General features: G+C 39.2%; 2 protein-coding genes across 2 annotated transcripts in view; both read right to left on the bottom strand.

Annotated features, from left to right (window-relative positions):
• The window catches only part of RFC3 (replication factor C subunit 3), a 248,624-nt gene that overhangs the window by 61,073 nt on the left and 161,228 nt on the right, over nucleotides 1–26,323 (bottom strand). The window lies entirely within an intron of this gene.
• On the bottom strand, nucleotides 19,413–20,887 carry LOC133076184 (dnaJ homolog subfamily A member 1). Its single transcript, XM_061170680.1, has one exon. It carries the CDS (start codon nucleotides 20,768–20,770, stop codon nucleotides 19,577–19,579), a length of 1,194 nt encoding a protein of 397 aa, XP_061026663.1. The 5' UTR covers nucleotides 20,771–20,887; the 3' UTR covers nucleotides 19,413–19,576.

A 26,323-nucleotide genomic window follows, 5' to 3' on the forward strand; every position in this document is an offset into this window, starting at 1 on the left:
CGTGGGATCTTCCCAGACCAGGGCTCGAACCTGTGTCCCCTGCATTGGCAGGCAGATTCTCAACCACTGCACCACCAGGGAAGCCCCCCCCTGTCTTATTCTTTTTGTTTGTTACTGGGAGTCTATCTATAATAAGTCAAAAACGTGATACTTACATTTCATGAACACAAGAATGATAATTAATAGCTCCCTGGTTTCATGCTAATAATAGTAGATAGAAAATCTATTTACTTTAGCACCAGCATAGGATAAATGTTACTCGTAGGTCAAATACTACGTGGTAATTGTAAGGAAGACCAGGCAGGCACAATAGGAAAGTACAATTCCTTGTTAATAAATATTGCTCCCCTGCTTGTTGTGCTCAAACAATTCCCTACAGCCCAAGTGAGAATGAATTTACTGGATAGATTCTCTCAGTAACAGCAGGAATCAGTACATAGCAGGCTTGAAGTGTGCATTGGGGTCATTTAAAATGAGTTCGGTCTTGGTTGCCTTGAGCCGAAGATGTTTATGGGCCATCCAAGTGGAAATGTAAAGGAAGAGCTTGAATATGCACATCCAGCATTCACAAAGATCTAGACAGGAGGTACAGGCTTCAGTATAACAAAGGTAATTGATGTTGCCACAGTGGATGAGATGACCAAGGAAAACTATGCAGTGTGAAAAGAGAAGAGGCAAAGAATAAAGCCCACATGCTGGAGTTTGAGTTTTCCAGGGAGCAGCCTCTGAAACAGAGTTTTGTGCTCAAGATGTTCATTGAGGAGTGCACTTGGAATCCACACCTGCAAAAGGGGTGTGGAGGAGGCGGGGTTAGTCAAAGGGAGAAGCTGAGCTGCAGTGCCGCTCCAAGAAGGTCTCTCCAGGTGGAATGACCTATCAGAGCTGTCCTATATGCGGTCAAAATAACCAGGCCTTTATATCCTGCCTTAGTCAGTCAGTCATTGGATATGCGCCCCGGAAGGGTATGGACCCTACTGAGAGCTCTGAGAGCTCTCTTTGCAGCTGAGGCCACACCAGGCTGAGCTGAAAGCTCTCTTGTCTGTCCTCCCAGCAGCTATGACAGCAGGTCCCTCCCCTGGGGGATCTGGGCAGCAGGTCTCCATGTCCACCACACTGAGAAATGCAGACATGTACGGGGTGAGCAGATAAAGAGAAGCCTAAAATCAGAAGTTTGAAAGGTCAGGTAGAAAAGCAGTAAAACAATAAACAGCTCCTGCTGTGTTGGAAAGTGTTGGAAGCCAGAGGAAAAAGGAGGGAGTGGTCAACAGTGTGAAGTGCTATTTAAAAATCACAAGTAAAATAAGGACCACCAAGTGTAGATGGCTGTCAAGAGTTTACAGCTCCCCGAAGAGGTATAGGCTTTAAGAAGCCATAGTTTTTACATGAGGCTGAAGGACTAATGGTCCAAAAGTGTCATGCAGTAGCAAAAAGCTGCTGAGACTAAATCTTAGCCCAGATCTACATGGGATTGGAAGAACAGGCCAAACGTACTTAAAAGGGGCCAAGGCATGTCTTCAAGGGAAGGCCAGGTTTCAGTTAAGGAAAGAGGTGCATGTGGTTTCCAATAAGGAAGTTAAGGATGCCAAAGCCTCGTTTATTGTATTAAATGTTCTAAAGCCCAGCAGGAAGGCTTGTGAGGGGAAAGGAGGGGGAGGAAATGGAAGAGAAGAGGAGGGAACAGAAGGGAAGGGCAATGAGCAATATAAGTTTAACCCGGGTGAAATACTTACACAGCAGCCCATGGTGTGAGATTACAGGAAAGGGGGGATGCTCAATGGGGCTTCTAACACCTTGGATGGAAATGTGAGGCCTGGTGGGATTTTTCAATCTCAAGGTTGTCGAAACAACTTGTCCTAGCAGGCCCAGGCTTAAAAAGGCATAGACCACTATGGAAAGAGTTAACGTTGCTTGAGTGAGGGTGTTTCAAGGGATTTGTATCTCAGGTGAACGACAAGGAGACTGACTTGTTTTCAGGACTCTCACAAGCGTTAAATATAGCAGCAGCCCTCAGTAGAAGGGCAGGCTCCTTGGAAGGCGTCAATAGGAGTACTCTCATGGGGCTATCACAATGTTAATGTTCCTTTGTCTTTTTTCCTCTTCTATCTTTTTTCTGTATTAAACAATAAACATTTATTGAGAGTTTATCGTCCCAGGTAGCTGTCCTAGAGCTTGAAGATGCAGAGATAAATAAAGCACATCCTTTGTCCTCCAGATGCTCAGAGCACAATAATGCTAGCATAGTTATATGTGTCAAGAAAATGCCATGCAACAGTCATGCAAAGGAGCAATCACAACCTGGAATAAACCAGAGCCAGCCAGATAGCAAGCTGCTGGTAAGTAAAGATTTTAATAAAAGTGGAGAAATATTCTTTGGCGTTCTTCTGCACACATTTCCTACTTCTGCTGCTCACTGCTTGTCAGGTGTAACATTGCTAATATATATTGGTTACCTGCATAATCATTCAGTTCTTTGAAACATCATCCGTAAGAGCAGAACTTGCCAACTGTTTAGTCACCTACCCACTAGTCAAACTTCCCACTAAGTAGGCTGGGAACGATCGCTTGTCTTTTATGGAGGCCAGGTCCTTCTCTGCCTGTCTTGGATCCCGCCTGATCCTCTTGCTCTACATTCCATCTCCTGCCTTCTTATCAGTTAACAAGAACAATCCAGATGCAGGGCTTGTTTTGGGACCCACTGCAAAACATGCCCAGGCTGCCCCGCTCCCCATGATCCACAACTGGGTTCTCACGAATATATAATTGCTCTGGCCCAACATCTTGACAAGGGGTTTCAGCCCTTATTATCAGGGCAAATATTAAATTGCTATAATTTATTCATGAGACATTTACTGAGTACCTGTTAGGCCTTATTCAAAATGAATAAGACATGATCCCTTCAACAAAGAATAGAGGAAAGGAAAACATCAGCAAAATATTCTCTGAGAACTAAAGGCTAAAGTGCTTAGAGGGTAAGCTTCAGAGATGGACAAAATCTTTCCATTACTTCTTTCATGGTATAATAAAAGCCTGGAAATAAACAACAGCTAATGATGTAATCTTTCCCCTATTATTGTTGACAGGGATTCTGGTGATTATAAACCAAATTCTATTTGCATGATTGTATACATAAATATTTAACACATGTGAACATATTTTATTTATTCATATAATAATCATGCATATAGGTATGTTCAACTCTGAAACTTAAGTGTATCATGTCCACATTTCACTTATTCAACAAATATTTGTTGAGCCTTGATTCTGTGCAAAGATGGAGAGAGATTCAAAGATGAATCAGACATTAAAAAAAACCTCTTTTAAAAAGCTTTCAGTATAAAAAGGGAGGTAAGCCTGTATATCTAAATAATTAATATTAACTTTTTTGGACAGTTTTCACCAAATTTGGAAGGCATATTTGGGATATATAGACTTAAAATACAGGTTATGTGGGCATACTGGAAATTCAGTTAAGAGAACCTTGGAGGGGCTTCCCTGGTGGCGCAGTGGTTGAGAATCTGCCTGCCAATGCAGGGGACACGGGTTCGAGCCCTGGTCTGGGAGGATCCCACATGCCGCGGAGCAACTGGGCCCGTGAGCCACAACTACTGAGCCTGCGCATCTGGAGCCTGTGCTCCGCAACAAGAGAGGCCGCGACAGTGAGAGGCCCGCGCACCGTGATGAAGAGTGGCCCCCCGCTCGCCGCAACTAGAGAAAGCACTCGCACAGAAACAAAGACCCAACACAGCCATAAATAAATAAATAAATAAATAAATAAACCCAAAGTTAAAAAAAAAAAAATCCTCAATAATATAATTATCTGAGACCCTGCTATGTTATTTATTAAAAAAAAAAAAAAAAAAAAGAGAACCTTGGAGAATCCCTCAATCAGATAGGCTGTCTTTACAGATATCAGTTATTTAGGGCCACCTGGCGTCTAACAGTACCTTGTCTTTTGGAGAAGGATGTGATATTGTGATTTATATTAAGAAATACATATTTGGCCTTCTTCCCTGTTTCTGGTACAGAGCTCCTAAAACCCTTGGAATTTCCTAAGTTATAAGAGCGACAGAGGTATCTTGGTATTCCTAACAAACCCCTTTCAACCACACCTGGGTTTATGTTAATGAGGTAACTACTGGAAAGCACCTAAGGGTGGGGGCTGTTTGCTAGGGGAACCCACTATATGATTGGAGGTCTGGAACTTTCAGTCTCACCCTTGCTGACCTCTGGGGAGGGGAGAGGGACTGGAGGTGGAATTGATTGCCAATGGCCAATGATTTAATCAATCGTACCCATGTAATGAGCCCCCATAAAAACCCTAAAGGACAGGGCTCAGAGAGCTTCTGAGTTGGTGAACACATGGAGGTGCTGGGAGGGTCGTGCACCCAGAGAGGGCATAAAAGCTTTGCATCCCTTTCCCCATACCTTGCCCTTCCCATCTCTTCCACCTGGCTGTTCCTAAGTTATATACTTTTATAATAAACCAGTAATCTAGTAAGTAAAATGTTTCTCTGAGTTCTGTGAGCTCCTCTAGCAAATTAATTGAACCCAAGGAGGAGATCTTTGGAACCTCCAATTTATAGCCTGTCAGTTAGAAGCTAACTGAAGGTAACAACCTGGACTTTGGACTGGCACCTGAAGTGGGGGCAATCTTGTGGAACTGAGCCTTAACCTCTAGGATCTTATGCTATCTCCAGGTAGATAGTGTCAGAATTGAGTTAATTTCTTGGTGGTGTGAACAAAACACACACACACACACACACACACACACACACACTGGAATTGGTGTCAGAACTGGAGAGACATTACCTCTCCTCCTTTGTGTGCAGTCTCAGCAAGATGGTAAATCAAGGGATCCAGCCCTCTCGCAACAGATGCTGAAGGGCCTCCTCTGAGTACACCCCCCCCCCAACCTCTGAGAACACCCAGAGGCAGGCAAGTAAACCAAGCTTGCCTAATCAGCCTCTCTCTCCCAGGAATTTGAATCTTAATCAGAACAATCCAAAAATAATAATAATAAATGACTAGACTTGGCTCCTCCCAGGAGTAGATTCTGAGTGACGATGCCCTTCCTCTCCTGGCAGTAATACCTGTAGTAGGTCCCTGGTCTCTGTTTTATGCCTGGTTCTTCTGCCTTCTTTGGGATTCTGTAAGCTTCTGTATAGTCTTTTAATAAAGACTTTTAAAAAACATTTATCCAATATCCATTTCTGCTGCTTTCAACCAAAGAACCCTAACTGATACCACAGACATCTCCCAAGGGCAGCTAGAGGCCCACATGGCTGCTAAAGGGAAGAGAAATACCAAAATCACCTACACAAAGGGATTTCAAATATGAGTCTCAAAGTATAAGTCATCAGGGCAGACATTCCAAATTGCAGATATTGGTTTGTGACAGAGCTGCTTCCCATTTGGACTCCTTGGTGTAGAAAGAAGGAATTTTTTTTTTTTTTTTTTTCTCTTAGGTTCACGCCCATGGCCAAGTTGCGGTCGCAGCAGTACGTGTCGAAGCCCTCGGAGCGCAGGGTGAGCTGCACCAAGGAGACATGGGACGAGTCCATGCTCTGCAGGTTCACGCCGCTCGAGCTGATGTCCCAGCAGGCCTCGTTGATGAGGTCCTTAAGCGCCTCAAGCACCTTCTTCAAGATGGAGCCCTGGACCAGGCGCGCCTCGAACATGGTGGCGGAGTCGCAACGACACGGCTGCTGGCGGAAGGAAGGTGGAAGGTGTAGCCGGCTCAGGCTTCAGAAGATGAGAGCGAGCTGGAGAACTGACTCACGAATGCTTGACACGGAGAAAGCTCACCGAAAGAAGGAATTTAATTGCTTAATGGTGGCTAACAATTGTCCTGAGAATGGAGGTGAAGCCAGGTACAACATAATTAAAATTCAAAGGGGAATGAGGTCCCTGTCATAAGAGAAGGACAAGTAAAATGCTATGGAACTCCAAGGAAAGCGACTTCATATAGTTGAAGAAGCCAAGGAGACAACTCAAGGAGACAACACTGAACTAGGTCATCAAAGGAATTCATAGCTGGGGGAGTAAGATGAGCAAGTAAGTCACAGAGGCGTGAAATTATAGACTTTGAGTAGCTGGTAATTCAGCTTGGCTAAATCTTAGGGTCAGTGATGAGGAGATGTGGAAAGTCAAGTTTGGAAAAGCAGTTTGTTGATACAGAACTAGGAGACAAATAAGTTTCGTCTCCAGTGTCTACCCTGATCCACAGGTGGTGTGTGCATAGTACACTAGACAGGCACAGGACTTCCTATAGCATTCTACTTGTCGAACTACCCCGTTTTCAGCTGGATCTACTGATTGTAGGTACATAGCTTTAACAAATCAGAAAGATTCCTTTCTCATGACTTGCTATAGGCCTTTGAGAGGTTTTAAGGAAGCGTGGCATGGTTAATATTGTGTTTGTCTTGCCCTCTCTGGAGGCCACTGAAATAGGAGCTAGACATCATATCCATGTGCCTAGTATGTGAGAGGCATATAGGAGGCGCTTGGTAAGCAGAAGTTCCTTTCACCATTACTTCTATCGCTAATGCCTTGGTAAAGCATTTCCGATGTCGTCCCGGTAACCTCAAGGATCCTACTTACCTTCAATTATCATTCTTGTCCTAGTCTAAAAATATTTGTTATCATTTCCAAAATATCTGATTTAAAATTTGGAAACCAAACTGGACACAATCTTCTTTAGAAGCAGAATATAAGTGGTTCTTACCAGACATAGGAGGTAATATACAACCCAGTCCATAAAATCAGGGTGCAAAAGATGTAACCTTTTGCTTTCTACAATTCACCTTAATTTTAACCCTCTTTCCATCAGTCCCTGGCATGTGGTAGATACTCAATAACTGTTTGTTGAATGAGCGTATGTATGAAGGAGTACATGAAGGAATAAATTAATTTGTTAGAACAAAACTACATGTCAACAAGTTCAACTTCCTACCTATTCCATTAACCCTCTCTGACAATGAGTTATCCAACTCTTTAAACCATCCTAGTTTTTATTATCTTAGAAAATATATCGACATCTTACTGTAATTGTGGTCAACAAGAAAACCATGTGTCCTAGTCTTCTAAGCGAGTTTGGATTTTAAATATCTTAGTCTATTGTCAGATCACAAATTACAATTCTTGTTTTAGGAAATATGATCACTGTATATGATTCTAGTGTTACTTTCATACCTAGCTTATCCTCATCACTTTTGGTTTTCTTTCTTCCTTTTTCATCCTCTAAAGATTTGGAAGAAAGTCAGGAGAGATGCTGTCCATAAATGAATGGAGCAGAGGGCAGGAGAAAGAGATATCCGAAAGCCATCTCAAAAGGCAGTTTCTATAGCACTGAACATGATCTGGCTGTGCAGGTAACTGGACCAACAACCTGCGTAGCATGTGGGTCAGCAGGGAAATAGACCCCAATAACATAAGGGTCAAAGAGTCAGCTCAGGATACTGACCTGCTATTGTCTGCAGTGATGAATGTTGTACCCAAGTCATGGGTCCTATCTGGGCAAATGTAAACTGATAGCTACACACCTCAACACACATGACCTACATCTGTGGCCTCTGTCAGCCTTTGATTTCGAGATGTCCAGTAACAGGGGTAATCAAGGACTTGCCAAGCCAGAAATACTGAGCCAAAGAAAACCATTTAACTTGGGGATAGTTTTGAATCAGGCTTTTTTTCTGTAATCACTCTGCCACGGGGTTCAGTACCATGCTTTTTAAATATGGTGAATTTCAAGTGGCTTTCCACACACCTCTCCACTTCCACTCAGGAGACAGACACTCTCCCCAGGTTCTTCTGGTTCATTCCAAATGGCCTGACAGCAGAGGTCTCAGATTTGAAGTGTCAAAAGTTAAGTTTGCAATCTCAAGGGCCTCAAAGTCACAATCTTCAGAAACTCATTTTTCTTTGAGATATAATCCGGATACATATTATCCCAAAATTACAGCTGTGGACAGAGGTTCCAAGAGGTGACGGTAATTGCCCAAAGTCACTGAGAGAGGTAAAGTGCCCAAACTCTACCTAGACTTGCTGGTCAAGTTCACTGTTTTCTCTATATTTGTAAATGCAAACTGGTTTCCTGTGGCTCCTCTTGCCTCTCCTAGGAGAAAGGGTTGCAAGGATAAGGGCTATTAGAGAAAGATTATAGGTAAAAATTTCTCAATTATATGTGAGAATTTCCTCAAATTTAGAAATATCTAGCCCTTGTCTTAAATTAAATGATCAAATTCTGTGCACTTTCTCTTTAAGACAATCTACCAACTAAGCAGTCAGAGGTTTACAAATATCAGAGGTCTCTGAGTAGATTCTGTCAAGATATTATTCTTTTTAAACCTCCTATTTTCTGGTTTGTAGCACAGTGTTAAAATGACTGATGAACAAATAAGTTCACAGTGGTTGAGGCAAACGCTTACCCAGCTGAACCAACTACAAACCATACATCATTTTGTAGCATTAAATCCTTTGCCTGTTGCAAAAAAAAAAGTTAAATAAATAAAAAATAAAAAGCCACACACCCACAATTCTTAATGACAACACAGAAGGAAACGGGTGATTTCTGCATCAGTCTGATGCTGCTGTTTTTCTTAGAAACAGTTCCCAACCCAAAGGCCTCTGTAATGGTGAGCTGGGGGCTAGATGTCTCATTCCTCTTTTCTGGGCTACTTCCAGAAACATTTGCAGTAGTACACACACATCTTTCATCCTTAATACACTTACAGCTGAAGACGAAAAAAGCACAATGCACTGCTTTCAAGATACTAACCTCATTCATTTTGAACTGCTATTGAAGTAGCTCATGGCTCTAGTATAGAAGAGTTTTCAAGTCAGTTCTACCACATTCATTAAGCACCTATATTTGCAGGTTGTTCAGCAGAGATACAGAGATGAATAACACTTAACACAGTCCCCGTGCATTTTATTTTACAGTTGGGGAGATATGAGAGATAGACAAGGAAGAAATGACAGCACAGTGTGATAAATGCAATGACAAGTGTGCATACAAGAAATAGAAAATGGTCCTGGGCGGGGTCAGGGGAGGGTTTTCATCTATTTGGAGTGGTCAGAGGAGATTGCCCAAGCAGTGGTGTCGGAACTGGACTTTGAAGAATCAGTAGTAATCCTCATAGTAAAGAACTCGGGGGCTGCATTCTGGGAAGAAGGAGTGATATATATCCAGAGCCAAAGAGCTATGAGCAGAAGCAATTGGAGGCTGCTAACATATAAAGGAAGAGGGTGTGGAGATCTGTCATGATGAAGTGGGAGGTGACACAGGAGGGAACATTTATGGCATGAGGACCCAGAGACCTTGGTTTATTCAGATCTTCAAAAGCAGCCAGACTCTTTCCCTCACCCTTTTGAAAATCCCCTGATATTTATCCATTTGCACTGTACCAACCAGATAGAAAACGCTACCCAATATTATAGGCAGAATTATTTTTTTCCAAATAAGTACATTTCTTTCCCTCAAAGAAGGCTTTCTACCAAACTCAAGGTCAGTGTGGCCTAGAGGTTAGAGCATTGGCTTTGGAGTCAGGACTGAGTACAAATCCTGTCAATACCATGCATATCCTGGCAAGTTACTTAAACCTTTAAGTTTCTGTTTTCCTGCCTGTATTATGGTTGCTATGAGAATTAAATAACAAGAACTTACTACAGTGTCTGGAGTGTAGTAAGTGTGAGAACACAATAACTGCAGCTATTACTACTTTTTTATTGACAGTCCCCTAAGCATAATATTGCTTTAGTGTCAGTTGGATAAATAAACTGCCTCATTATAAATCCTTCCAACTAAGCTCTATGGCAAGTGGATTGGATATCGAGGAGCAAGGAGCACCCCTGGAAGCCTTGAGATGTACTAAGGAGAGAAAGCACAAGGTTCCTGAAGATAGGACCCTACTCCCAATGTACCCTGTCACCTGCCTTCAGTGGGAGCTCTCTCAGATCCCTGAATGATTAAGTGAAGCAGCCCAGAGGTAAGACAGGTGTTCTCATAAAATCCTGGTTGTGTGTATATGGAAATTGCGGTCTCCCCCATCCCAGCGGCATGCTTGCATTGAGAATTCTGGGCCAGAGTTGTTAGGCTGCTCCCTCATACTGCCCTCTGCAGATGCATTTGGTAAAGCCTTAAGTGTTAAATCCACAGAGTACAATGAAAATAGCTTTATTAGCAAGATCTGAGAATGTTTATTCCTTCCAAAAATAGTTTCTTAAACAACCCAAGCTATTTATTCAATCTTGCATCTTAGAAGAAAATTAGATGTTGAGGTGAGAGTGTCCCAATGGGAATATCAGAGCTGATCTCCAGAGAATGAAGAATTTCTTCAGAGTAGAGAAATGAAACCGCCTCAGGCCCCTGTTCCAATAGAATCGTATGTTCATTTGTGAATGAGAATCTGTTATATGTGAGATTACTCTGGAGTTTTTACTGTGATAACTTCCATAATTTCTACTTTGAAAAACATGCCAGTCTTATTAACTAGAGAGTATCTGGATATCTGTCACAGAAATGAAAGTGATTTATGTCTTGAGTATATTCTGCAATGCCAAAATGCATATCTTGTGCCATCACTGCCAGCTCTTCCTCACCACATTCTGGGGCAGGGTTTTCACACTGTCTTCCCATGCAAAGGCTGGGAGCATGAGGCCGCTGGTAAAAGCGGAGCTCCAACACCAGACTTCACTAAGGTCAATTTATGAATTAAACGTCGTTGCTTGGCCACCAGCTCCCTAACTCCCCAGCCATAAGCAAGCAACAAGTATTCTGGGGGCATCTAGTTTTAGGTACAAAACTGTGCTAAGTACTGTGCAGAATGCTGAAGAGTAAATTATGCTCTTCGAGATTAAGAATTTTGTAACGTTAGGGGAGGGAGGGGGTTGCCGAAATGAACGTGCAAAACCAAGAGCAAACAACAGAATCAAAGCAATGTAACGTTACTGAAGGAGCCTGGAATTAATTAATTAACTTATTTATTCATTTATTTCTTATTTATCATTGAAGTATAATTGACTTACAATATTAAGTGATTAACAACATAGTGATTAGATTTTTTTTTTTTTTTAAGAGCTCCTGACTTATTTATTTATTTATTTTATTTTTTCGGCTGTGTTGGGTCTTCGTTTCTATGCAAGGGCTTTCTCTAGTTGTGGCAAGCGGGGGCCACTCTTCATCGCGGTGCGCGGGCCTTTCACCGTCGCGGCCTCTCGTTGCGGGGCACAGGCTCCAGACGCGCAGGCTCAGTAGTTGTGGCTCACGGGCCCAGTTGCTCTGTGGCATGTGGGATCTTCCCAGACCAGGGCTCGAACCCATGTCCCCTGCATTGGCAGGCAGATTCTCAACCACTGCGCCACCAGGGAAGCCCTAGATATTTTTATACATTACAAAATGATCACCACAATACATCTAGTAACAATCTGCCATCATACAAAGTTATTAAACTATTGACTATATTCCCTATGCTGTACATTACATCCCCATGACATTTATTATATAACTGGAATTTTGTACCTCTTAACCTTCCTCACCTATTTCATTCATTCCCTACCCCATCCCCCTCTGGCAACCACCATTTTGTTCTCTATGTCTATGAGTCTGTTTCTGTTTTATGTTCATTCATTGGTTTTGATTTTTAGATTCCACATATAAGTGAAACCATATGATATTTGTCTTTCTCTGTCTGACTTATTTCACTTAGCATAATACCATCTAGGTCCATCCATGTTGTTGCAAATGACAAGATTTCCTTCTTTTTTATGGCTGAGTAATCTTCCATTGTATATACACCACAACTTCTTTATCCACTTATCTACTGATGAACACTTACGTTCCTTCTATACCTTGGCTATTGTGAATAATGCTGCAACGAACATAGGGGTGCATATATCGTTTCAAATTAGTGTTTTTGTTTTCTTCCGAAAAATACCCAGAAGTGGAATTGCTTGATCACTCTATCTTTAATATTTTTAGGAAATTGCATACTATTTTTCATAGTGGCTGCACCAATTTATATTCCCACCAACAGTGCACAAGCGTTCTCTTTTCTCCACATCCTCACTAACACTTGTTATTTGTTGTCTTTTTGATAGTAGCCTTTCTGACAGGTGTGATGTGGTAACTCGTTGGGGTGTTGCACTATTTACAATAGCCAGGACATGGAAGCAACCTAAATGTCCATCGACAGAGGAATGGATAAAGAAGATGTGGTACATATATACAACGGAATATTACTCAGCCATAAAAAGAAATGAAATTGAGTTATTTGTAGTGAGGTGGATGGACCTAGAGTCTGTCATACGGAGTGAAGTAAGTCAGAAAGAGAAAAACCAATACTATATGCTAACCCATATATATGGAATCTAGAAAAATGGTACTGATGAACCTAATGGCAGGGCAGGAATAAAGATGCAGACATAGAGAACGGACTTTAGGACACAGTGGGGGAAGGGTAAGCTGGGATGAAGTGAGAGAGTGGCATGGACATATATACGCTACTAAATGTAAAATAGATAGCTAGTGGGAAGCTAATGCATAGCACAGAGAGATCAGCTCGGTGCTTTGTGACTACCTAGAGGGGTAGGATAGGGAGGGTGGGAGGGAGGCTCAGGAGGAAGGGGATATGGGGATATATGTGTACATATAGCTGGTTCACTTTGTTATACAGCAGAAACTAACACAACATTGTAAAGCAATTATACTTCAATAAAGATGTAAAAAAAAAAAAAAAAAAGAATTACTATCCCTGATGATTAGTGATGCTGAGCATCTTTTTTGTGTCTGTTGGCCATCCGTATGCCTTCTTTGGAAAAATCTATTCAGTCTTCTGTCCATTTTATAATCAGGTACTTTTTTTTTTTTTTGATGTTGAGTTGTATGAGTTCTTTGTATTTTGGGATATTAACCCTTTATCGGATATATTGTTTACAAACATTTTCTCCCATTCAGTAGGCTGCCTTTTCATTTTTCTGATAGTTTCCTTCTCTGTGCAAAAGATTTTTAATTTGATGTGGTCCCATTTGTTTATTTTTGCCTCTGTTTCCCTTCTTGAGGAGACATATCAAGAAAAATACTGCTAAGACTGATGTCAAAGAGCATACTGCCTATGTCTTCTTCTAGTAGTTTCATGGTTTCAAGTTTCCCATTTAAGTCATTCATTTATTTTGAGTTTACTTTTGTATGTGGTGTAAGAAAGTAGTCCAGTTTAGTTCTTTTGCATGTAGCTGTCCCGTTTTCTCAACACCATTTATAGAAGAGGCTGTCTTTTCCCCATTGTATATTTTTGCCTCCTTTGTTATAGATTAGTTGACCATAAGTGTGTGGGTTTATTTCTGGGCTCTCTATTCAGTTCCATTGATCTATGTGCCTGTTTTTGTGCCAGTACCATACTATTTTGATTGCTGTAACTTTGTAGTATAATTTGAAACCAGGGAGTGTGATATTTCCAATTTTGTTCTTCTTTTTCAAGATTGTTTTGGCTATATGGGGTCTTTTCTGTTTCCATACAAATTTTAGAATTATTTATTCTAGTTCCATGAAAAGTGCCATTGGTGGGGCTACCCTGGTGGTGCAGTGGTTAAGAATCCGCCTGCCAATGCAGGGGATACGGGTTCGAGACCTGGTCCAGGAAGATCCCACATGCCGCGGAGCAACTAAGCCCATGCATCATAGCTACTGAGACTGCACTCTAGAGCCTGTGAGCCACAACTACTGAGCCGGCATGCCACAACTACTGAAGCCCACGCGCCTAGAGCCCGTGCTCTGCAACAAGAGAAGACACCACATGAGAAGCCCGTGCACCGCAACAAAGAGTAGCCCCCGCTTGCTGCAGCTAGAGAAAGCCCACGGGCAGCAACAAAGACCCAACATAGCCAAGAATAAATAAATTAAATAAATAAATTTTTTAAAAAAATAAGAAAGAAAAGTGCCATTGGTGTTTTGACAGGGGTTGCACTGACTCAGTTGATTGCCTTAGGAAGAATGGTCATTTTAACAATATTAAATTTACCAATCCATGAGCACAGTATGTCTTTCCATTTGTTTATGTTGTCTTCAATTTCTTTCAATGTCTTATAGTTTTCAGAGTACAGGTCTTTTACCTCCTTGGTTAGATTTATTCCTAGGTATTTTGTTCTTTTTGATGCAATTGTAAATGGAATTGTTTTCTTAATTTCTCTTTCTGATAGTTCTTTGTTAGTATATAGAAACATAACAGATTTCTGTATATTAATATTATATACTGCCACTTTACTGAATTCATTTATTAGTTCTATTTTTTTTTTTTTGGTGGTGTCTTAAGAATTTTCTATATATAGTATCATGTCATCTGCAAACACTGCAGTTTTACTTCTTCCTTTCCAATTTAGACTTTTTTTCTTTTTCTTGTCTGACTGCTATGGTTAGAACTCCCAGGATTATTTTAAATAAAAGTGGTGAGGGTGGGCATCCTTGTCTTATTCCTGGTCTTAGAGGAAATGCTTTCAGCTTTTCACTATTGAGTATGATGTTGGAAATAGCCCAGAATTTAAAAGAGTATTCTAGGTTTAAAATCTTGCTATGTAAATTAGTACTTGTGGAATCATGGCATTAAGTTTATTTTGTTAGCCTCAGTTTTCTTAATTCTAAAATGGGTGTTAGCCTATGGGAGTGTTGTAGGATCAAGCAAGATAATATATGTGGGAAAGTGTTCTGTAAGTTTCAAAGCCCCATACAACAGTTAGATATTATTAAAACTACTGAATTCTAAAGCATACACTTTACTTTCCCCTTTAAGTTTTTCTAAAACAGTGCCTACTGAGTTGTAATATGTAGCTTAACAATATAGCATACCACAACAACAGCAAGTATCTAAGAAATCCAATTTGCATATAATTATATTATATGCATATAACTGTGTATAACTGCACTACCAAATTGCATTCCTCACTGCATTTAGTCATATTCTTATGTCTTTGATTTTGGGTCTCTAAGAACCCAAAAAGTCTTAAGAATTCACGTTGACAATAAAATGTAGCACATCAGTTTTTTAAACTATTGTTAATTAGTTAGGAACCTTGTTGCAAGACAATAGCTTTAGAAGATCTGGATACAGACATCTAGGGAGGACAATCACATTAAAAACAGGATCTTGCCCATATGGATTTTACTTTTTGTTTCAGGAACTGTTTTTGAAAACTGGGATCTTGATTTTTCAAGTATAGAGAAATGAAGAATCATGAACAAGTTTCAAGTGAGGCCCTAATACTACTAATGCAGATTTGCACCTGCATGCATTTATACACAAATGATTGCATTTGCATGCACAGATTGAGTAATTAGGCAGCTAACTACAAGATCAGCAAAGTAAATGCTTATTAGCCCATCAGCAAATTGGTGCTCATAAAAAATTTCCAATCATAGCTTATAGTTCAATTTCTTTTCACCTTTCAAATATTGGCAATATTTTTGTACGTTCATTCAATTTCCAAGGTTTTGGGGCTTTTCCCAAAAAAACCTCATTCCTGGATTTTTAAATCTTCCATGTATGTGTGTACACATATATACACACACATCTGTATGTACATGTACATACACTCTATCTATCCATCTATATGTATTTTTTAAAATATTTTTTCCTGTTTTTTTTTTAATTGAAATATAGTTGTTTACAATATTGTATTAGTTTTGGGTGTACAGCAAAGTGATTCAGTTATACATAGTATATGTATTTTTAAATAGAATTTTATTACTGAAATGAGTCTTACAATTTGTTCATTACCTGTTTTTCAGACTATAAAAATTAAGAACCAGAATAAGCAAATGCCTCTAGTTAGTTGCACAGCTGGGAATTTGATTCTAGGTCTCCTAATTTATTCTATCATGTCAGTTCATTCCCTCAGTGTTCTCTTACAAAAGATAAAATACCCAAAATAAGGCAGAAAGTTAAAATCTACATATGTAAATAATTATTTGATTTAATTCAAATGAACTTTTCCTTCTTATCTTTTAACAAGATAAACAACTTGAAAATCTGACATAATTTGACAGTTGGAACAGAGTTTAGAAGTTAGGGAAACTGGAGTTCCAGGTTATATGGACGTCTAAGCCTATAAAACTTCAAATAATGTGTTTCCTGCCTTTATTTTGCCAAGTAAGGACATTTAACAAATGACTGTTACTCACCAACGCCATAATTCATAAAAGGAAGGAGATTCTAGTACCAAGGAAAAACAAAGGACATGATCTCAGAATAAAGCACTAACTTATAAATCAAATGAATTTAGTTTTATGTAAAACTATGTAAACAAAGTTTACATAAACATGTTTTTCTCAGTCTGTTGTGGGCAAATTAAGAAGTTCTCCCACACATGGAGCCAAAATAGACCTCTCTAGAACTTTTATCCATAGTACCAGTGTGAATACTAGTATTACTTCCAGAACATACTAACAAATCGGTGTCAGATCAATGGATATTTAGACAAGCACAGCATGAGAGCAGAGACAACCAATGTTTGAAAAAAGAACCCATGCCTTGAAGGACAGAAAGCAGACAAAAAGATACCAAAGGAGTTACTCAGGATTTCAGAAAACTTCTGACAAAATTTGATGCCAAAGACCATTTAAATAATTGTGTCACTATCATTTTTACAGCAATGAGTACTTGAGCAACGACTACAAAGAACTACTTGAGCACTGGGTCACTTAAAAGTAATTTCACATATATTATTTCATGTATCAATATAATTACATGTTTATATTATTATAATTGTTACATATATTATTTGATAACTATCCTATGTTTGAAGTCATATCAAACTTGTTTCCTAATAAGAAATTACAGGATACAATGGGTAGAATTAAGTTAAGTACACCTTGGCATAAAGTGAAGGTCACGGGATTCCTCAGCAATCGTAGATTTTAACTGGTGTACCTTGCTTTTCTGTCTCAAATGACCTTTTTCTATTTATAACTTATGAAAGGCTTATTTCACTGATTTCCACCCTATCAAGTCTAATTAATTGCTTTTCCATATTCATCTCATTTGTACTTTATACATGAAAACATTATTGCACCTACAGATGGGTTTTGTTTATGTCCATTTCCCTAGAATAACAGAAGATCCTCAAGGGCAAGAACTGAATCTTACTATTTTGTGTATATTTTATCCCATCTCAGGTTACATGTTACTTTCTTCAGGAAACCTTCCTGTAGTACAGGGTAAGTGTTGGTACAATGAGGGGTGTTACTTCAGCACTAGCACCAGGCTCATCATAAGCTTTGTCAAACTACGTAATTGTCTCACCTCTTGTCCACCCCACCCATTAGAGAACATTCCCCACACTGTATGGCATGTAGAAGAAGCTCATTAAATATCTGTGACTAGCAAAGTGACTTACACATAGTAATTACTAAATAAACTTTTTACGTGGAATTATTAATAGAAGTTCTATATTTTATAGATTTCCTGAAATTATTTCTAGAGGGGCAGCTAAATATGGACAATTCAGTTGTCACCTCCAGTCCAAGAACGTGAATTGCAAAATGCATCATCACCTTCCAAAACAATTTTCCCATTCAATTCTTTATGTCTGTCAAGATAGTGATCCTTCTCCATGCCATCCAAGTCTCCTTAAGGGGAGGTCAGAGGTACTGCTGCATCTCCAATGCCTAGCACAGGGCTCTGCAAATATTAGGCGCTCAAAAAATAATTCTTGAATAAAAGAAATTTTTAAAACTTTGGGGAATTACTCAAAGACTTGAACTGTATTGGTGCCATTTACTTTTACAGATGATGAGTACCTGATGTTTGCAATGTTACTTTAATGCTTTTTTTGTAAGTCTGAAATACCTCAAAATATAGTTTTTTAATTGTGATTAACATAACATAAAATTTACCATTTTAACCATTTTTTAATAAAAGGCAAAAGATTTATATGGTCTTATCCCAAACATTTTAAAGTGTATAGTACAGTAGTGTTTACTATACAAACCCTGTTGGGCAACAGATATCTAGAACTTTTCAATCCTGCAAAGCTGAAACTCTATATCCAATGAACAACTCCCCTTTTTCCTTCCCCAGCTCCTGGCAATCACGATTCTATTTTCTGTTTCCAAGTGTTTGACTATTTTAGATACCTCTTATAAGAAGAATCATGCAGTATTTGTCTTTTTGTGACTGACTTATTTCACTTAGCATAATGACCTCAAGTTTTATCCATGTGTAGCATATGACAGTATTTCCTTCTTTTTTAAGGCTAATATTCCATTATATGTATAAACCACATTTTCTCTACACATTCATCTACCAGTGGATGTGTCCACCTCTCGGCTATTGTGAATAATGCTGCAATGAACAGGAGTGTGTCAGAATATGGTTTTCAAAAAACCTTGGGATTATCTTTGACTCATATGTTACCAAATTCTCATAGCTTTTCTTAATCTTTCTTCCATCCCTTTCTTTTTAATTGACATTTCTTTCCATTTTGTTCAGACTTTATTGCTTCACACCTGGATTTCCAGAACAGTGCCTTTATTATTTTTCCCCTCTTCAACCTCTTCCTACTTAGTCATTTTTTTTTTTTTGCTTTGAATCAGTATATTAAGGAGACATTCATACATTTCAAGAATTGCTTAAATTCTGATATCCAGATTTAAGCTTGTGAACATATGACTTTAAACATACAATTAAAGCTATTCATAATTTGCTATTCTACCAACATTAAATTACAGTTACTTTGGAGCATAAGTTAAATGGTTTAAAGTAAGCCTGTAACATACCTGTAAAACACCTTCCTAACTCATACATGCAAATTACTTCTCCATGTAAAGGTCTCATCACTCTAACCTCTAAGTTACCTTGCTCCAGAAGTGACTACTCTAAGGCTTACTGTGGTCCAAAGAGAAGGAAGAAAAAAAAAAAAAGTAACCAGGACCAATAGCTACTAGATATATTAAAAAAAAGATGGCACAGCAGAAGGGAATGCAATTCTACAAGTGCAAGCCCTCAAGAAGCAGCATGTTATATGATAAACCCCTTCTTTAGAAAGGTATCATTTCTATCACTGATACCACAGGCTAAATTAAATTACATAGCATGCCATCTTCAAGTAACAGTTGAGGCAATAGAGTAAATGCAGAGGCATCACAATGAATCCCACTTAATACCACTATACAGACCAACACTTCTCTACAAATTCTTTGTCTGACTGCCAGTTAAATACAGTTTTAACTCATAGCTTAACAATTAAGGGTCATACACTGAAGCCAATACATATACCTGGCATTTCAGTGTAAGCTATTCCATGTACATAGCTGAAATCAATCACAAAGTATGGCCTAACAAATGCTAGGGGAAATTTTTTAAAGTCGTTTTTACAAGTATTAAACTTATCTTGCACACTGAAGTCATCATACATACAGGGCAAAGTCAGAGCTTTTATATTTGAGTTTATTCTTCATTTAACTTTTAAAACACTACTATAGTTGAATATTAAAACAAACAATAGCAAGTAGTGAGCATATTATGATTATAGTCCTTCACTCAATCACTACTGCAAATAAAATGCCAGCAGTGAGTGTTATTCACTGGCCCCATTAGGAGGTCTGACACTGAACACCACCCCGAGGATGATGTTCATCATCCTCATATGCTTCTCCATTGTAATGGCGCCGTCTTTCCTGATTTGGATCAAAGTCCACTAGTTCTACCTGGTCCATTTCATCAGTCTCTTCTACTTCCTTCCTCTCAGGTAGGAGTTTTTCCAGCAAAGAGAGTTTATCCGGGGAGAGAAAGCCATTCTCAGGAAAGTTTACCTTAAATTCAATGATTAGGCGACCCTTTTCATATGGTCTACGATAAATTGGCATGCCTTCATTTAGCACACACTTGATATCTCCATGCTTGACAATCTGACCTGGATGAGAAGTGATGACTATGGTTCGGTTGTCAAGAGTAGATATTGGCTTTTGGAAGCCACACAATGCCTCAACCAGCTGTATGTCCATACACATGAAAAGGTCTTCTCCTCGTCGAGTAAAAACAGCATGGTCCTTCTGATCTAAAACGATGATAATATCTCCTGGCTCCAGTCCTGGTTCTTGGTCTCCTTCACCATGGAATGTTATCTTCTGGCCATCTTTCATGCCTTTGTCAATATGAACTTCTAGAATTTTTTTCTCTCGAACTATCTTCCTTCCATTGCAGCTTTTACATCTATCTTTAGGACTGATCCGCTCCCCATGGCCCTGGCACTCCATGCAGACAGACTGAATTTGCTGAACCATTCCAGGTCCTATCTGATGAATTCTTATTTGCATTCCAGTACCTCGGCAATTGGGACAGCACTCTACTGCTCCTTTCTTACCACCTCGGCCTTCACATTTGTCACAAATCACATTCTTTTGCAGAGGTAGTTTTCTTGTTGCACCATTATATAAATCTTCTAAGGTTACTGTGAGTTGATGCACAACATTTTTACCTCTCCTTTCTCTCTGCATCCTGCCTCCTCCTCCAAAAAACATATCAAAGATGTCCATGGGGGAGCCAAAACCGCCACCTGCTCCACCTTCTTTAATTGCCTGCTCTCCTCCTTTGTCATATAATTCCCTTTTCTTTGCATCAGAGAGCACTTCGTAAGCTTGAGAAATCTGTTTAAACTTCTCTCCTTCATTTGGATTCTTATCAGGGTGGTACTTCAAGGCCAGTTTCCTGTAAGCCTTTTTCAATTCTTCTTGGGTGGCATTGGGTTTGACCCCCAAAACATCATAATAAGTGGTTTCTTTCACCATTTCCTACAGCCGGTGAGGGGGCCGATGCCGGTGTGGGGGAGCGGGAAGGAGCGCGTTGCCGTGCGCAGCTCGGGCAGCCGCCGCTCCTCAGCCTTTCCACCAAGCGTTCTGGAAAGTTCCGCCCTTAGTCATTTTATATACTGCCATCCAATCAACTTTCCTAAAACTGCCACATTAATCCCATGTGCAAAGCTTCAGTGAATTTTCCCTGTCTACAGGAGGTGGGGCCTGACTTACATGGTCCTCCTCTCTTTCAACTTTATCAGCTATTTCCCCTAGTCTAGGTTTTGCCAGCTGCCAGACTTCCACCAAGCAGGGTGATGGCACAGAGGTGGCAGAGGGAATGACCTGGAGAAAAGGGAGAGCCACACCCTCAAGAAAGATGCCATAGGACTACAGCCAAGATTTGAGGTCCCCAGAACAAAGCCAGTGAGACACATTTGGGGTAAAAATTAAGCCAAATCAGGAGGAGACAGAGTTACACACACACACACACACAATGACAAAACTGAGAGTCACTGGACTGGACATTGAGAATGAACCCACATCCATCTTAGTTAGCCAATCCTCCCAGAATAAAACCAAAGGCAGAAACCAGGGCAGCTCATGCAGAAGTCAGGAGCTAGACTCAGAGAAGAGAAAAATAAATGGCTAGTTGACCTGCTTCACCTGCTCTTGTCCATCTAGTCTTACTTGTTTTTAAGTGACTTGTATAGTTTAAATTGTTGTATTATTTGCATGTAGACAATTTTGAAAAGATAAACAAGAAAACAAACAATGCACATATATAGGTACATATATATGTATATATAACATTCCCATATTATTAAAAAATTAATCTTAAGCAACAACTTTAACAGTGTATAATATTCCACCAAATGTATTTAAGTAGTCCTCAATTCATTCACATTTACATATATACCTTTGTGCCTAATCTGGTCATTTCCCGAACGTGGATTTCTACAAACTAGGGCTATTTGCTGTGGATATGAACAACTTTGAATCTTGATACATATTGTTAAATTTCCCTCAGAAAGTCCATAGTAATGTGTGAGAACTCTGCCTCACTGCTCTTCCCAACACTGAGTATTATCAACCACTGCTGTATCAGCCATCCTGACCTTCATTCACAAATAAGCTCAGGAAAAAAAAGAATCAGCAGATATTTGAGAGAATAAATTTGCGCAAATGAAAAGCACAAAGATGAATAATTACAACAACTAACTTCAGAGAAAATTTACAATTCAAGGATAGAAGAGGGTTTTAAAATGCCTTGTTCATATCCTCAGAGAAATATGAGAAGATATTGAAACCATAAAACAAACCATAGGTTGCCATGAAAAAGGAGCAATCATAGAAAAAGATATTTTTTGATAATTAAAGAATATGGGGCTTCCCTGGTGGCGCAGTGGTTAAGAGTCCGCCTGCCGATGCAGGGGACACGGGTTCGAGCCCTGGTCCCGGAAGATCCCACATGCCGCGGAGCAGCTGGGCCCGTGAGCCACAATTACTGAGTCTGCGCGTCTGGAGCCTGTGCTCCACAACAAGAGAGGCCGCGATGGTGAGAGGCCCGCGCACTGCGATGAAGAGTGGCCCCCACTTGCCGCGGCTGGAGAAGGCCCTCGCACAGAGGCGAGGACCCAACACAGCCATAAATAAATAAATAAATTAAAAAAAAAAAAAAAAAGAATATGATTTCCAAAATGAAAAATTCAGTAGAAGCACTGAGAGATGCCCTTGCAGAAATCTCCCAAAATCTAGAGCAAGAGAAAAAAGGCAGATAATCTGAGGGACTAGCTATCTGATCTGGCCTGTCTTAACACAGAAAATAACAATATAGCTTTAAGAAACTGGAGTGGGAGAGAAGTAATGAGAAGGTGGAGGAAAGTACAAGAATCAAAAACATTCCCACCTTAAATCAGCAAGTAAAGAAAGTTATACCGTCAAGGAAGAGAGGTTTACATGTATTCCTTAGAAAGGTAAATACCAGAAGAATCAAAGCTATTGGTAACCATTGAAACCTGGGTAAATACAGGAGATGGGGTAGTACTGTAAAATGAATTCTTTTTCTTTCATATCAGTGAGACAAGAGATGCTGCTGATAATTTTTTAAACAAGAATTAAAGGTGTTTGCATATAATTGGTAATATAGAGGTATTCACCAGAAATGCTACAAACTAAAATTGTCAACTTTAGTTTAAAAGTATTACTTGTCAATTTGTACTTCTCCAAGTTATAGTCGTCTATAGTGTTGAATTTTTTTCACTATGAAAAATAATTTCATAAAATTATTTTGTAAAAATTAAAATTACATATTGCCAAGACAAGATGACTCACTAAGCTTTTTCAAACATGCAAATGTACACTTACACCTAGCAGATTGGGTGTAGTTTTAAGAGGCGGTAAGTGGAAAGAAAGGTGGGGGCTGGCCTTGAGTGTGAGGCTTCTCCACGGTGTATTCCAGGGATGTAAGCAGGTAGGACTTGCAGTTAGGGAGCATATGTTTGGAGAAGGGGACAGAGAAAATCTGCATTTGCATTTGGGGGAGTTAGTTGGAAGGGACAATAGGAAGGAAGAGCAGATAATAGAGCAGCCAGTTAGGCCAGAACTGGTTGGTGAAGGATCTTGAAGATGAAAAGAAAGTAAAGATTTAAGCCACAGGCTCACTTGTCAAACATTCTTGAAGAGAACTAGAAGCCAAATTCAACAAATGAGATACTTAAAAAAAAAGTATTCTGGCTCTCCAACATTATTTATTTGTCATGGCCTTCTGATGACCAAAAAAAATCATTCTTTTTTCTAAGGTGTTATGGCCCATAAAATACACATATATACACATGTATACCCTGTAAGTTGTTCCTCTGCAGTAAGAAAAATCTTTGCCTGCAACAAACATCTGTTGCCTGCCCACACAAAGCTATTCTGTCAGTAGTTTAATTTACAGGAATCACACACATAGGAACACTTTTTGTTATGTGTTTTTTATGGTTATCCATATTAGAAGTAATGACCCAGAGCCTCAATGTCCAAAGTAACTGAGAGGGAAACTACATTGCGACTGCCATTGAATGCAAAATTACACATATATTAAGCATACTCTGGAAATGTATTATCTTGTCCTTGACTGGAGCTCCCTTCTTTGATGTGACAATCTTATTAAGTGATATAAATAAAGTTTAAAAAAACTTTAAACTTATGTTAAAAAGAAAAAAATACAGGGCCTATCCTGGTAGAAGAGAAAAACATAAGCAGAGTTATCAACTCCTCTGCTATTTCTAATAGGTATTCAGAGGCAACCAGTGAGTTCTTCAAGAAACTATCGTTAGTGAAAGGAAAGTGTTCTCCTTCCTCTCAGAATTTCCAATACCTCCTCTCCATCATTTCAGCTGCTAAGAAATAAAAATTCTTTTAAATGAAGCATCCCTTCTAAGTTTATTTTTACACTGGATGAAAATTAATGAACTAGATTTACAGAATTGTTTTAATGAGACAGTGTCACACATAAGGAATCCAAGAAGTAAGAAATTCTAATGACCTTGAATCTTTACTAAACCATTCTTCTTTGGTTCAAAGACTGGCAGAAGGCTCAGTTAGGAAGTGACATTTTAAAGAAATGGCAAGAAATTCTGTGTCACTCCTCCCCTTCGTCATCTGGTTGACTAGGTATGTTGATCATCATTCTTACCTGGCAGGTGGTGAGAGCTAATTTGTTATATAATCTGGAAGTCACTAGATATCTTCGATTAGGTACTGGTAGAGGCTAGCTTTTAAAGTAATTTCTTGGACTTTAGTTTCTTTGCTTCTTTTAACAGTCCTCTAGAACAGAGTGGTGGTTGCAGCCAAGCGCTACGAAGAAGCAAACTTCCAGAAAAAACCTTAATTAAATAAGAAATATCTGAGAAGAGTAAAATTTGGAATATGAGTATTTCTATTAAAGTCGACACTTACTGGGTCAAAGTGAGTGAATTTCTTTTATTGCCTTACCATCCTTCCCAATCCTTTCTCCAAGATCTTAAACAATAAATTACATTTTTACCACTGTATTCTTGGGACAATTTGTCTTACCATAAATGCATTGCACACATTGTACACATTGTACGTGTTCACCATGACTGAACAAAACGTCAGTAAACTACCTTGCATCAGTAGACTCAGAACACAAAAATAAAAACAAAATCCATGGGGTGTGTGGCTTCAACATTATTCAATTATGATGAATAATTTTAAACACTGGCCAACAATGTGTTATAAGAGGATCAGATGTCTTTAAGGCGTCATCAAGACGCAGCAGCAGTTCTTCATTGTCCAATTCTGGGAAATTCGATTTGGGCTACAAACTTGCACAAGAACAGAGGGCATAGATTTCTTATCAATTTCATGTTTGAAATGAAAGGGAGATCAGTACTTTCATCTTTCATAGAGGAGATGAGTTTTAAAAATCCATTCTATTAAAGTATGAAGGGTTTTATTTTCAAATTCTGGGAAAATTGACTTGAATACTCAAGAAATATTACAGGTTAATTTTTGGATAAGAGCATTCTTCTTTTGATGATTTTCCCCCCTTTCCACTACCATCACAAAAATAACTTGAGATTCACAAGTTATTCATACTCTAGGAGTATCTAATGCCCAGGCAGGGCAGGAAAAATAATGTGTAAATTTAAACCTTTTCTATTGCAGCCAAAAGGAAGGAGGGAGTGTTTAAGAGTATAAGTTCTGGAGTTAGACTGACCTGGTTCAGATCCTGGTTCCTCAGCTTCCTAGCTGTGCAACCTTGAGCAAGAAACCTAACACTTTTTTCCCTCAGTTTCCTCATCTTCAAACTAAGAGCTACATGAACACCTACAGTATAGGGCAACTGGGAGCTATATTCTATATCATCTGAAAAATACTTAGCTAGGTTCCTGGTTTGTGCTGTTATTATTTAGCTATTTTAAACTTCCATTCTCTCGTTTGTAAAAAGAAGATAATTATTTTGCCTATCTTACCACATTCATGTGAAAATAACATTTACCGCATTTCTTGGTACATAAGACCTTGATAAATACTAGCTATTATTTATTACTCTGACTTTTCAACAAAATGGCAATTATAATACCAAATATGGCCTCTTCAGAATGAACTTCAGAAACACTGCCATCTAGTGATACATCTAAACGTGCAATGTTCCCTCTTCTAGAAGCTCTGGTTCTATGTCTTTTATTATTTTTGGCTTGTTGATGCAATAGGCTCTGCTCAACTCTTTCAGGCGTGCTTTGAAAAGGTTGGTCACTGCTGGCCTCTGCCGCCTGCCCCAGAGGTACAAAAGAAAGGAAAACACACTGGTAACATTAGCCCTCTGTGTACTCAGGTTCTAAAAGTCTATTTGCTTCTCTCCTGTTTGTGTGGACTCAACCATGGACACAATGTTTCCTTAAGCAAACCTAACCTGAATATTAATGAAAAATCAACAAAACAGCAAAACACAGAACTGGCTATGGCATCACTCCACAATGCCATAGTGGAGTATTGTCAGGTCACTTTGGGGTAGAAGGTGATTTAAAAGGTCACGTG

Source organism: Eubalaena glacialis, chromosome 16 (genome assembly GCF_028564815.1).
Source record: "Eubalaena glacialis isolate mEubGla1 chromosome 16, mEubGla1.1.hap2.+ XY, whole genome shotgun sequence".
Classification (NCBI taxonomy): domain Eukaryota; kingdom Metazoa; phylum Chordata; class Mammalia; order Artiodactyla; family Balaenidae; genus Eubalaena; species Eubalaena glacialis.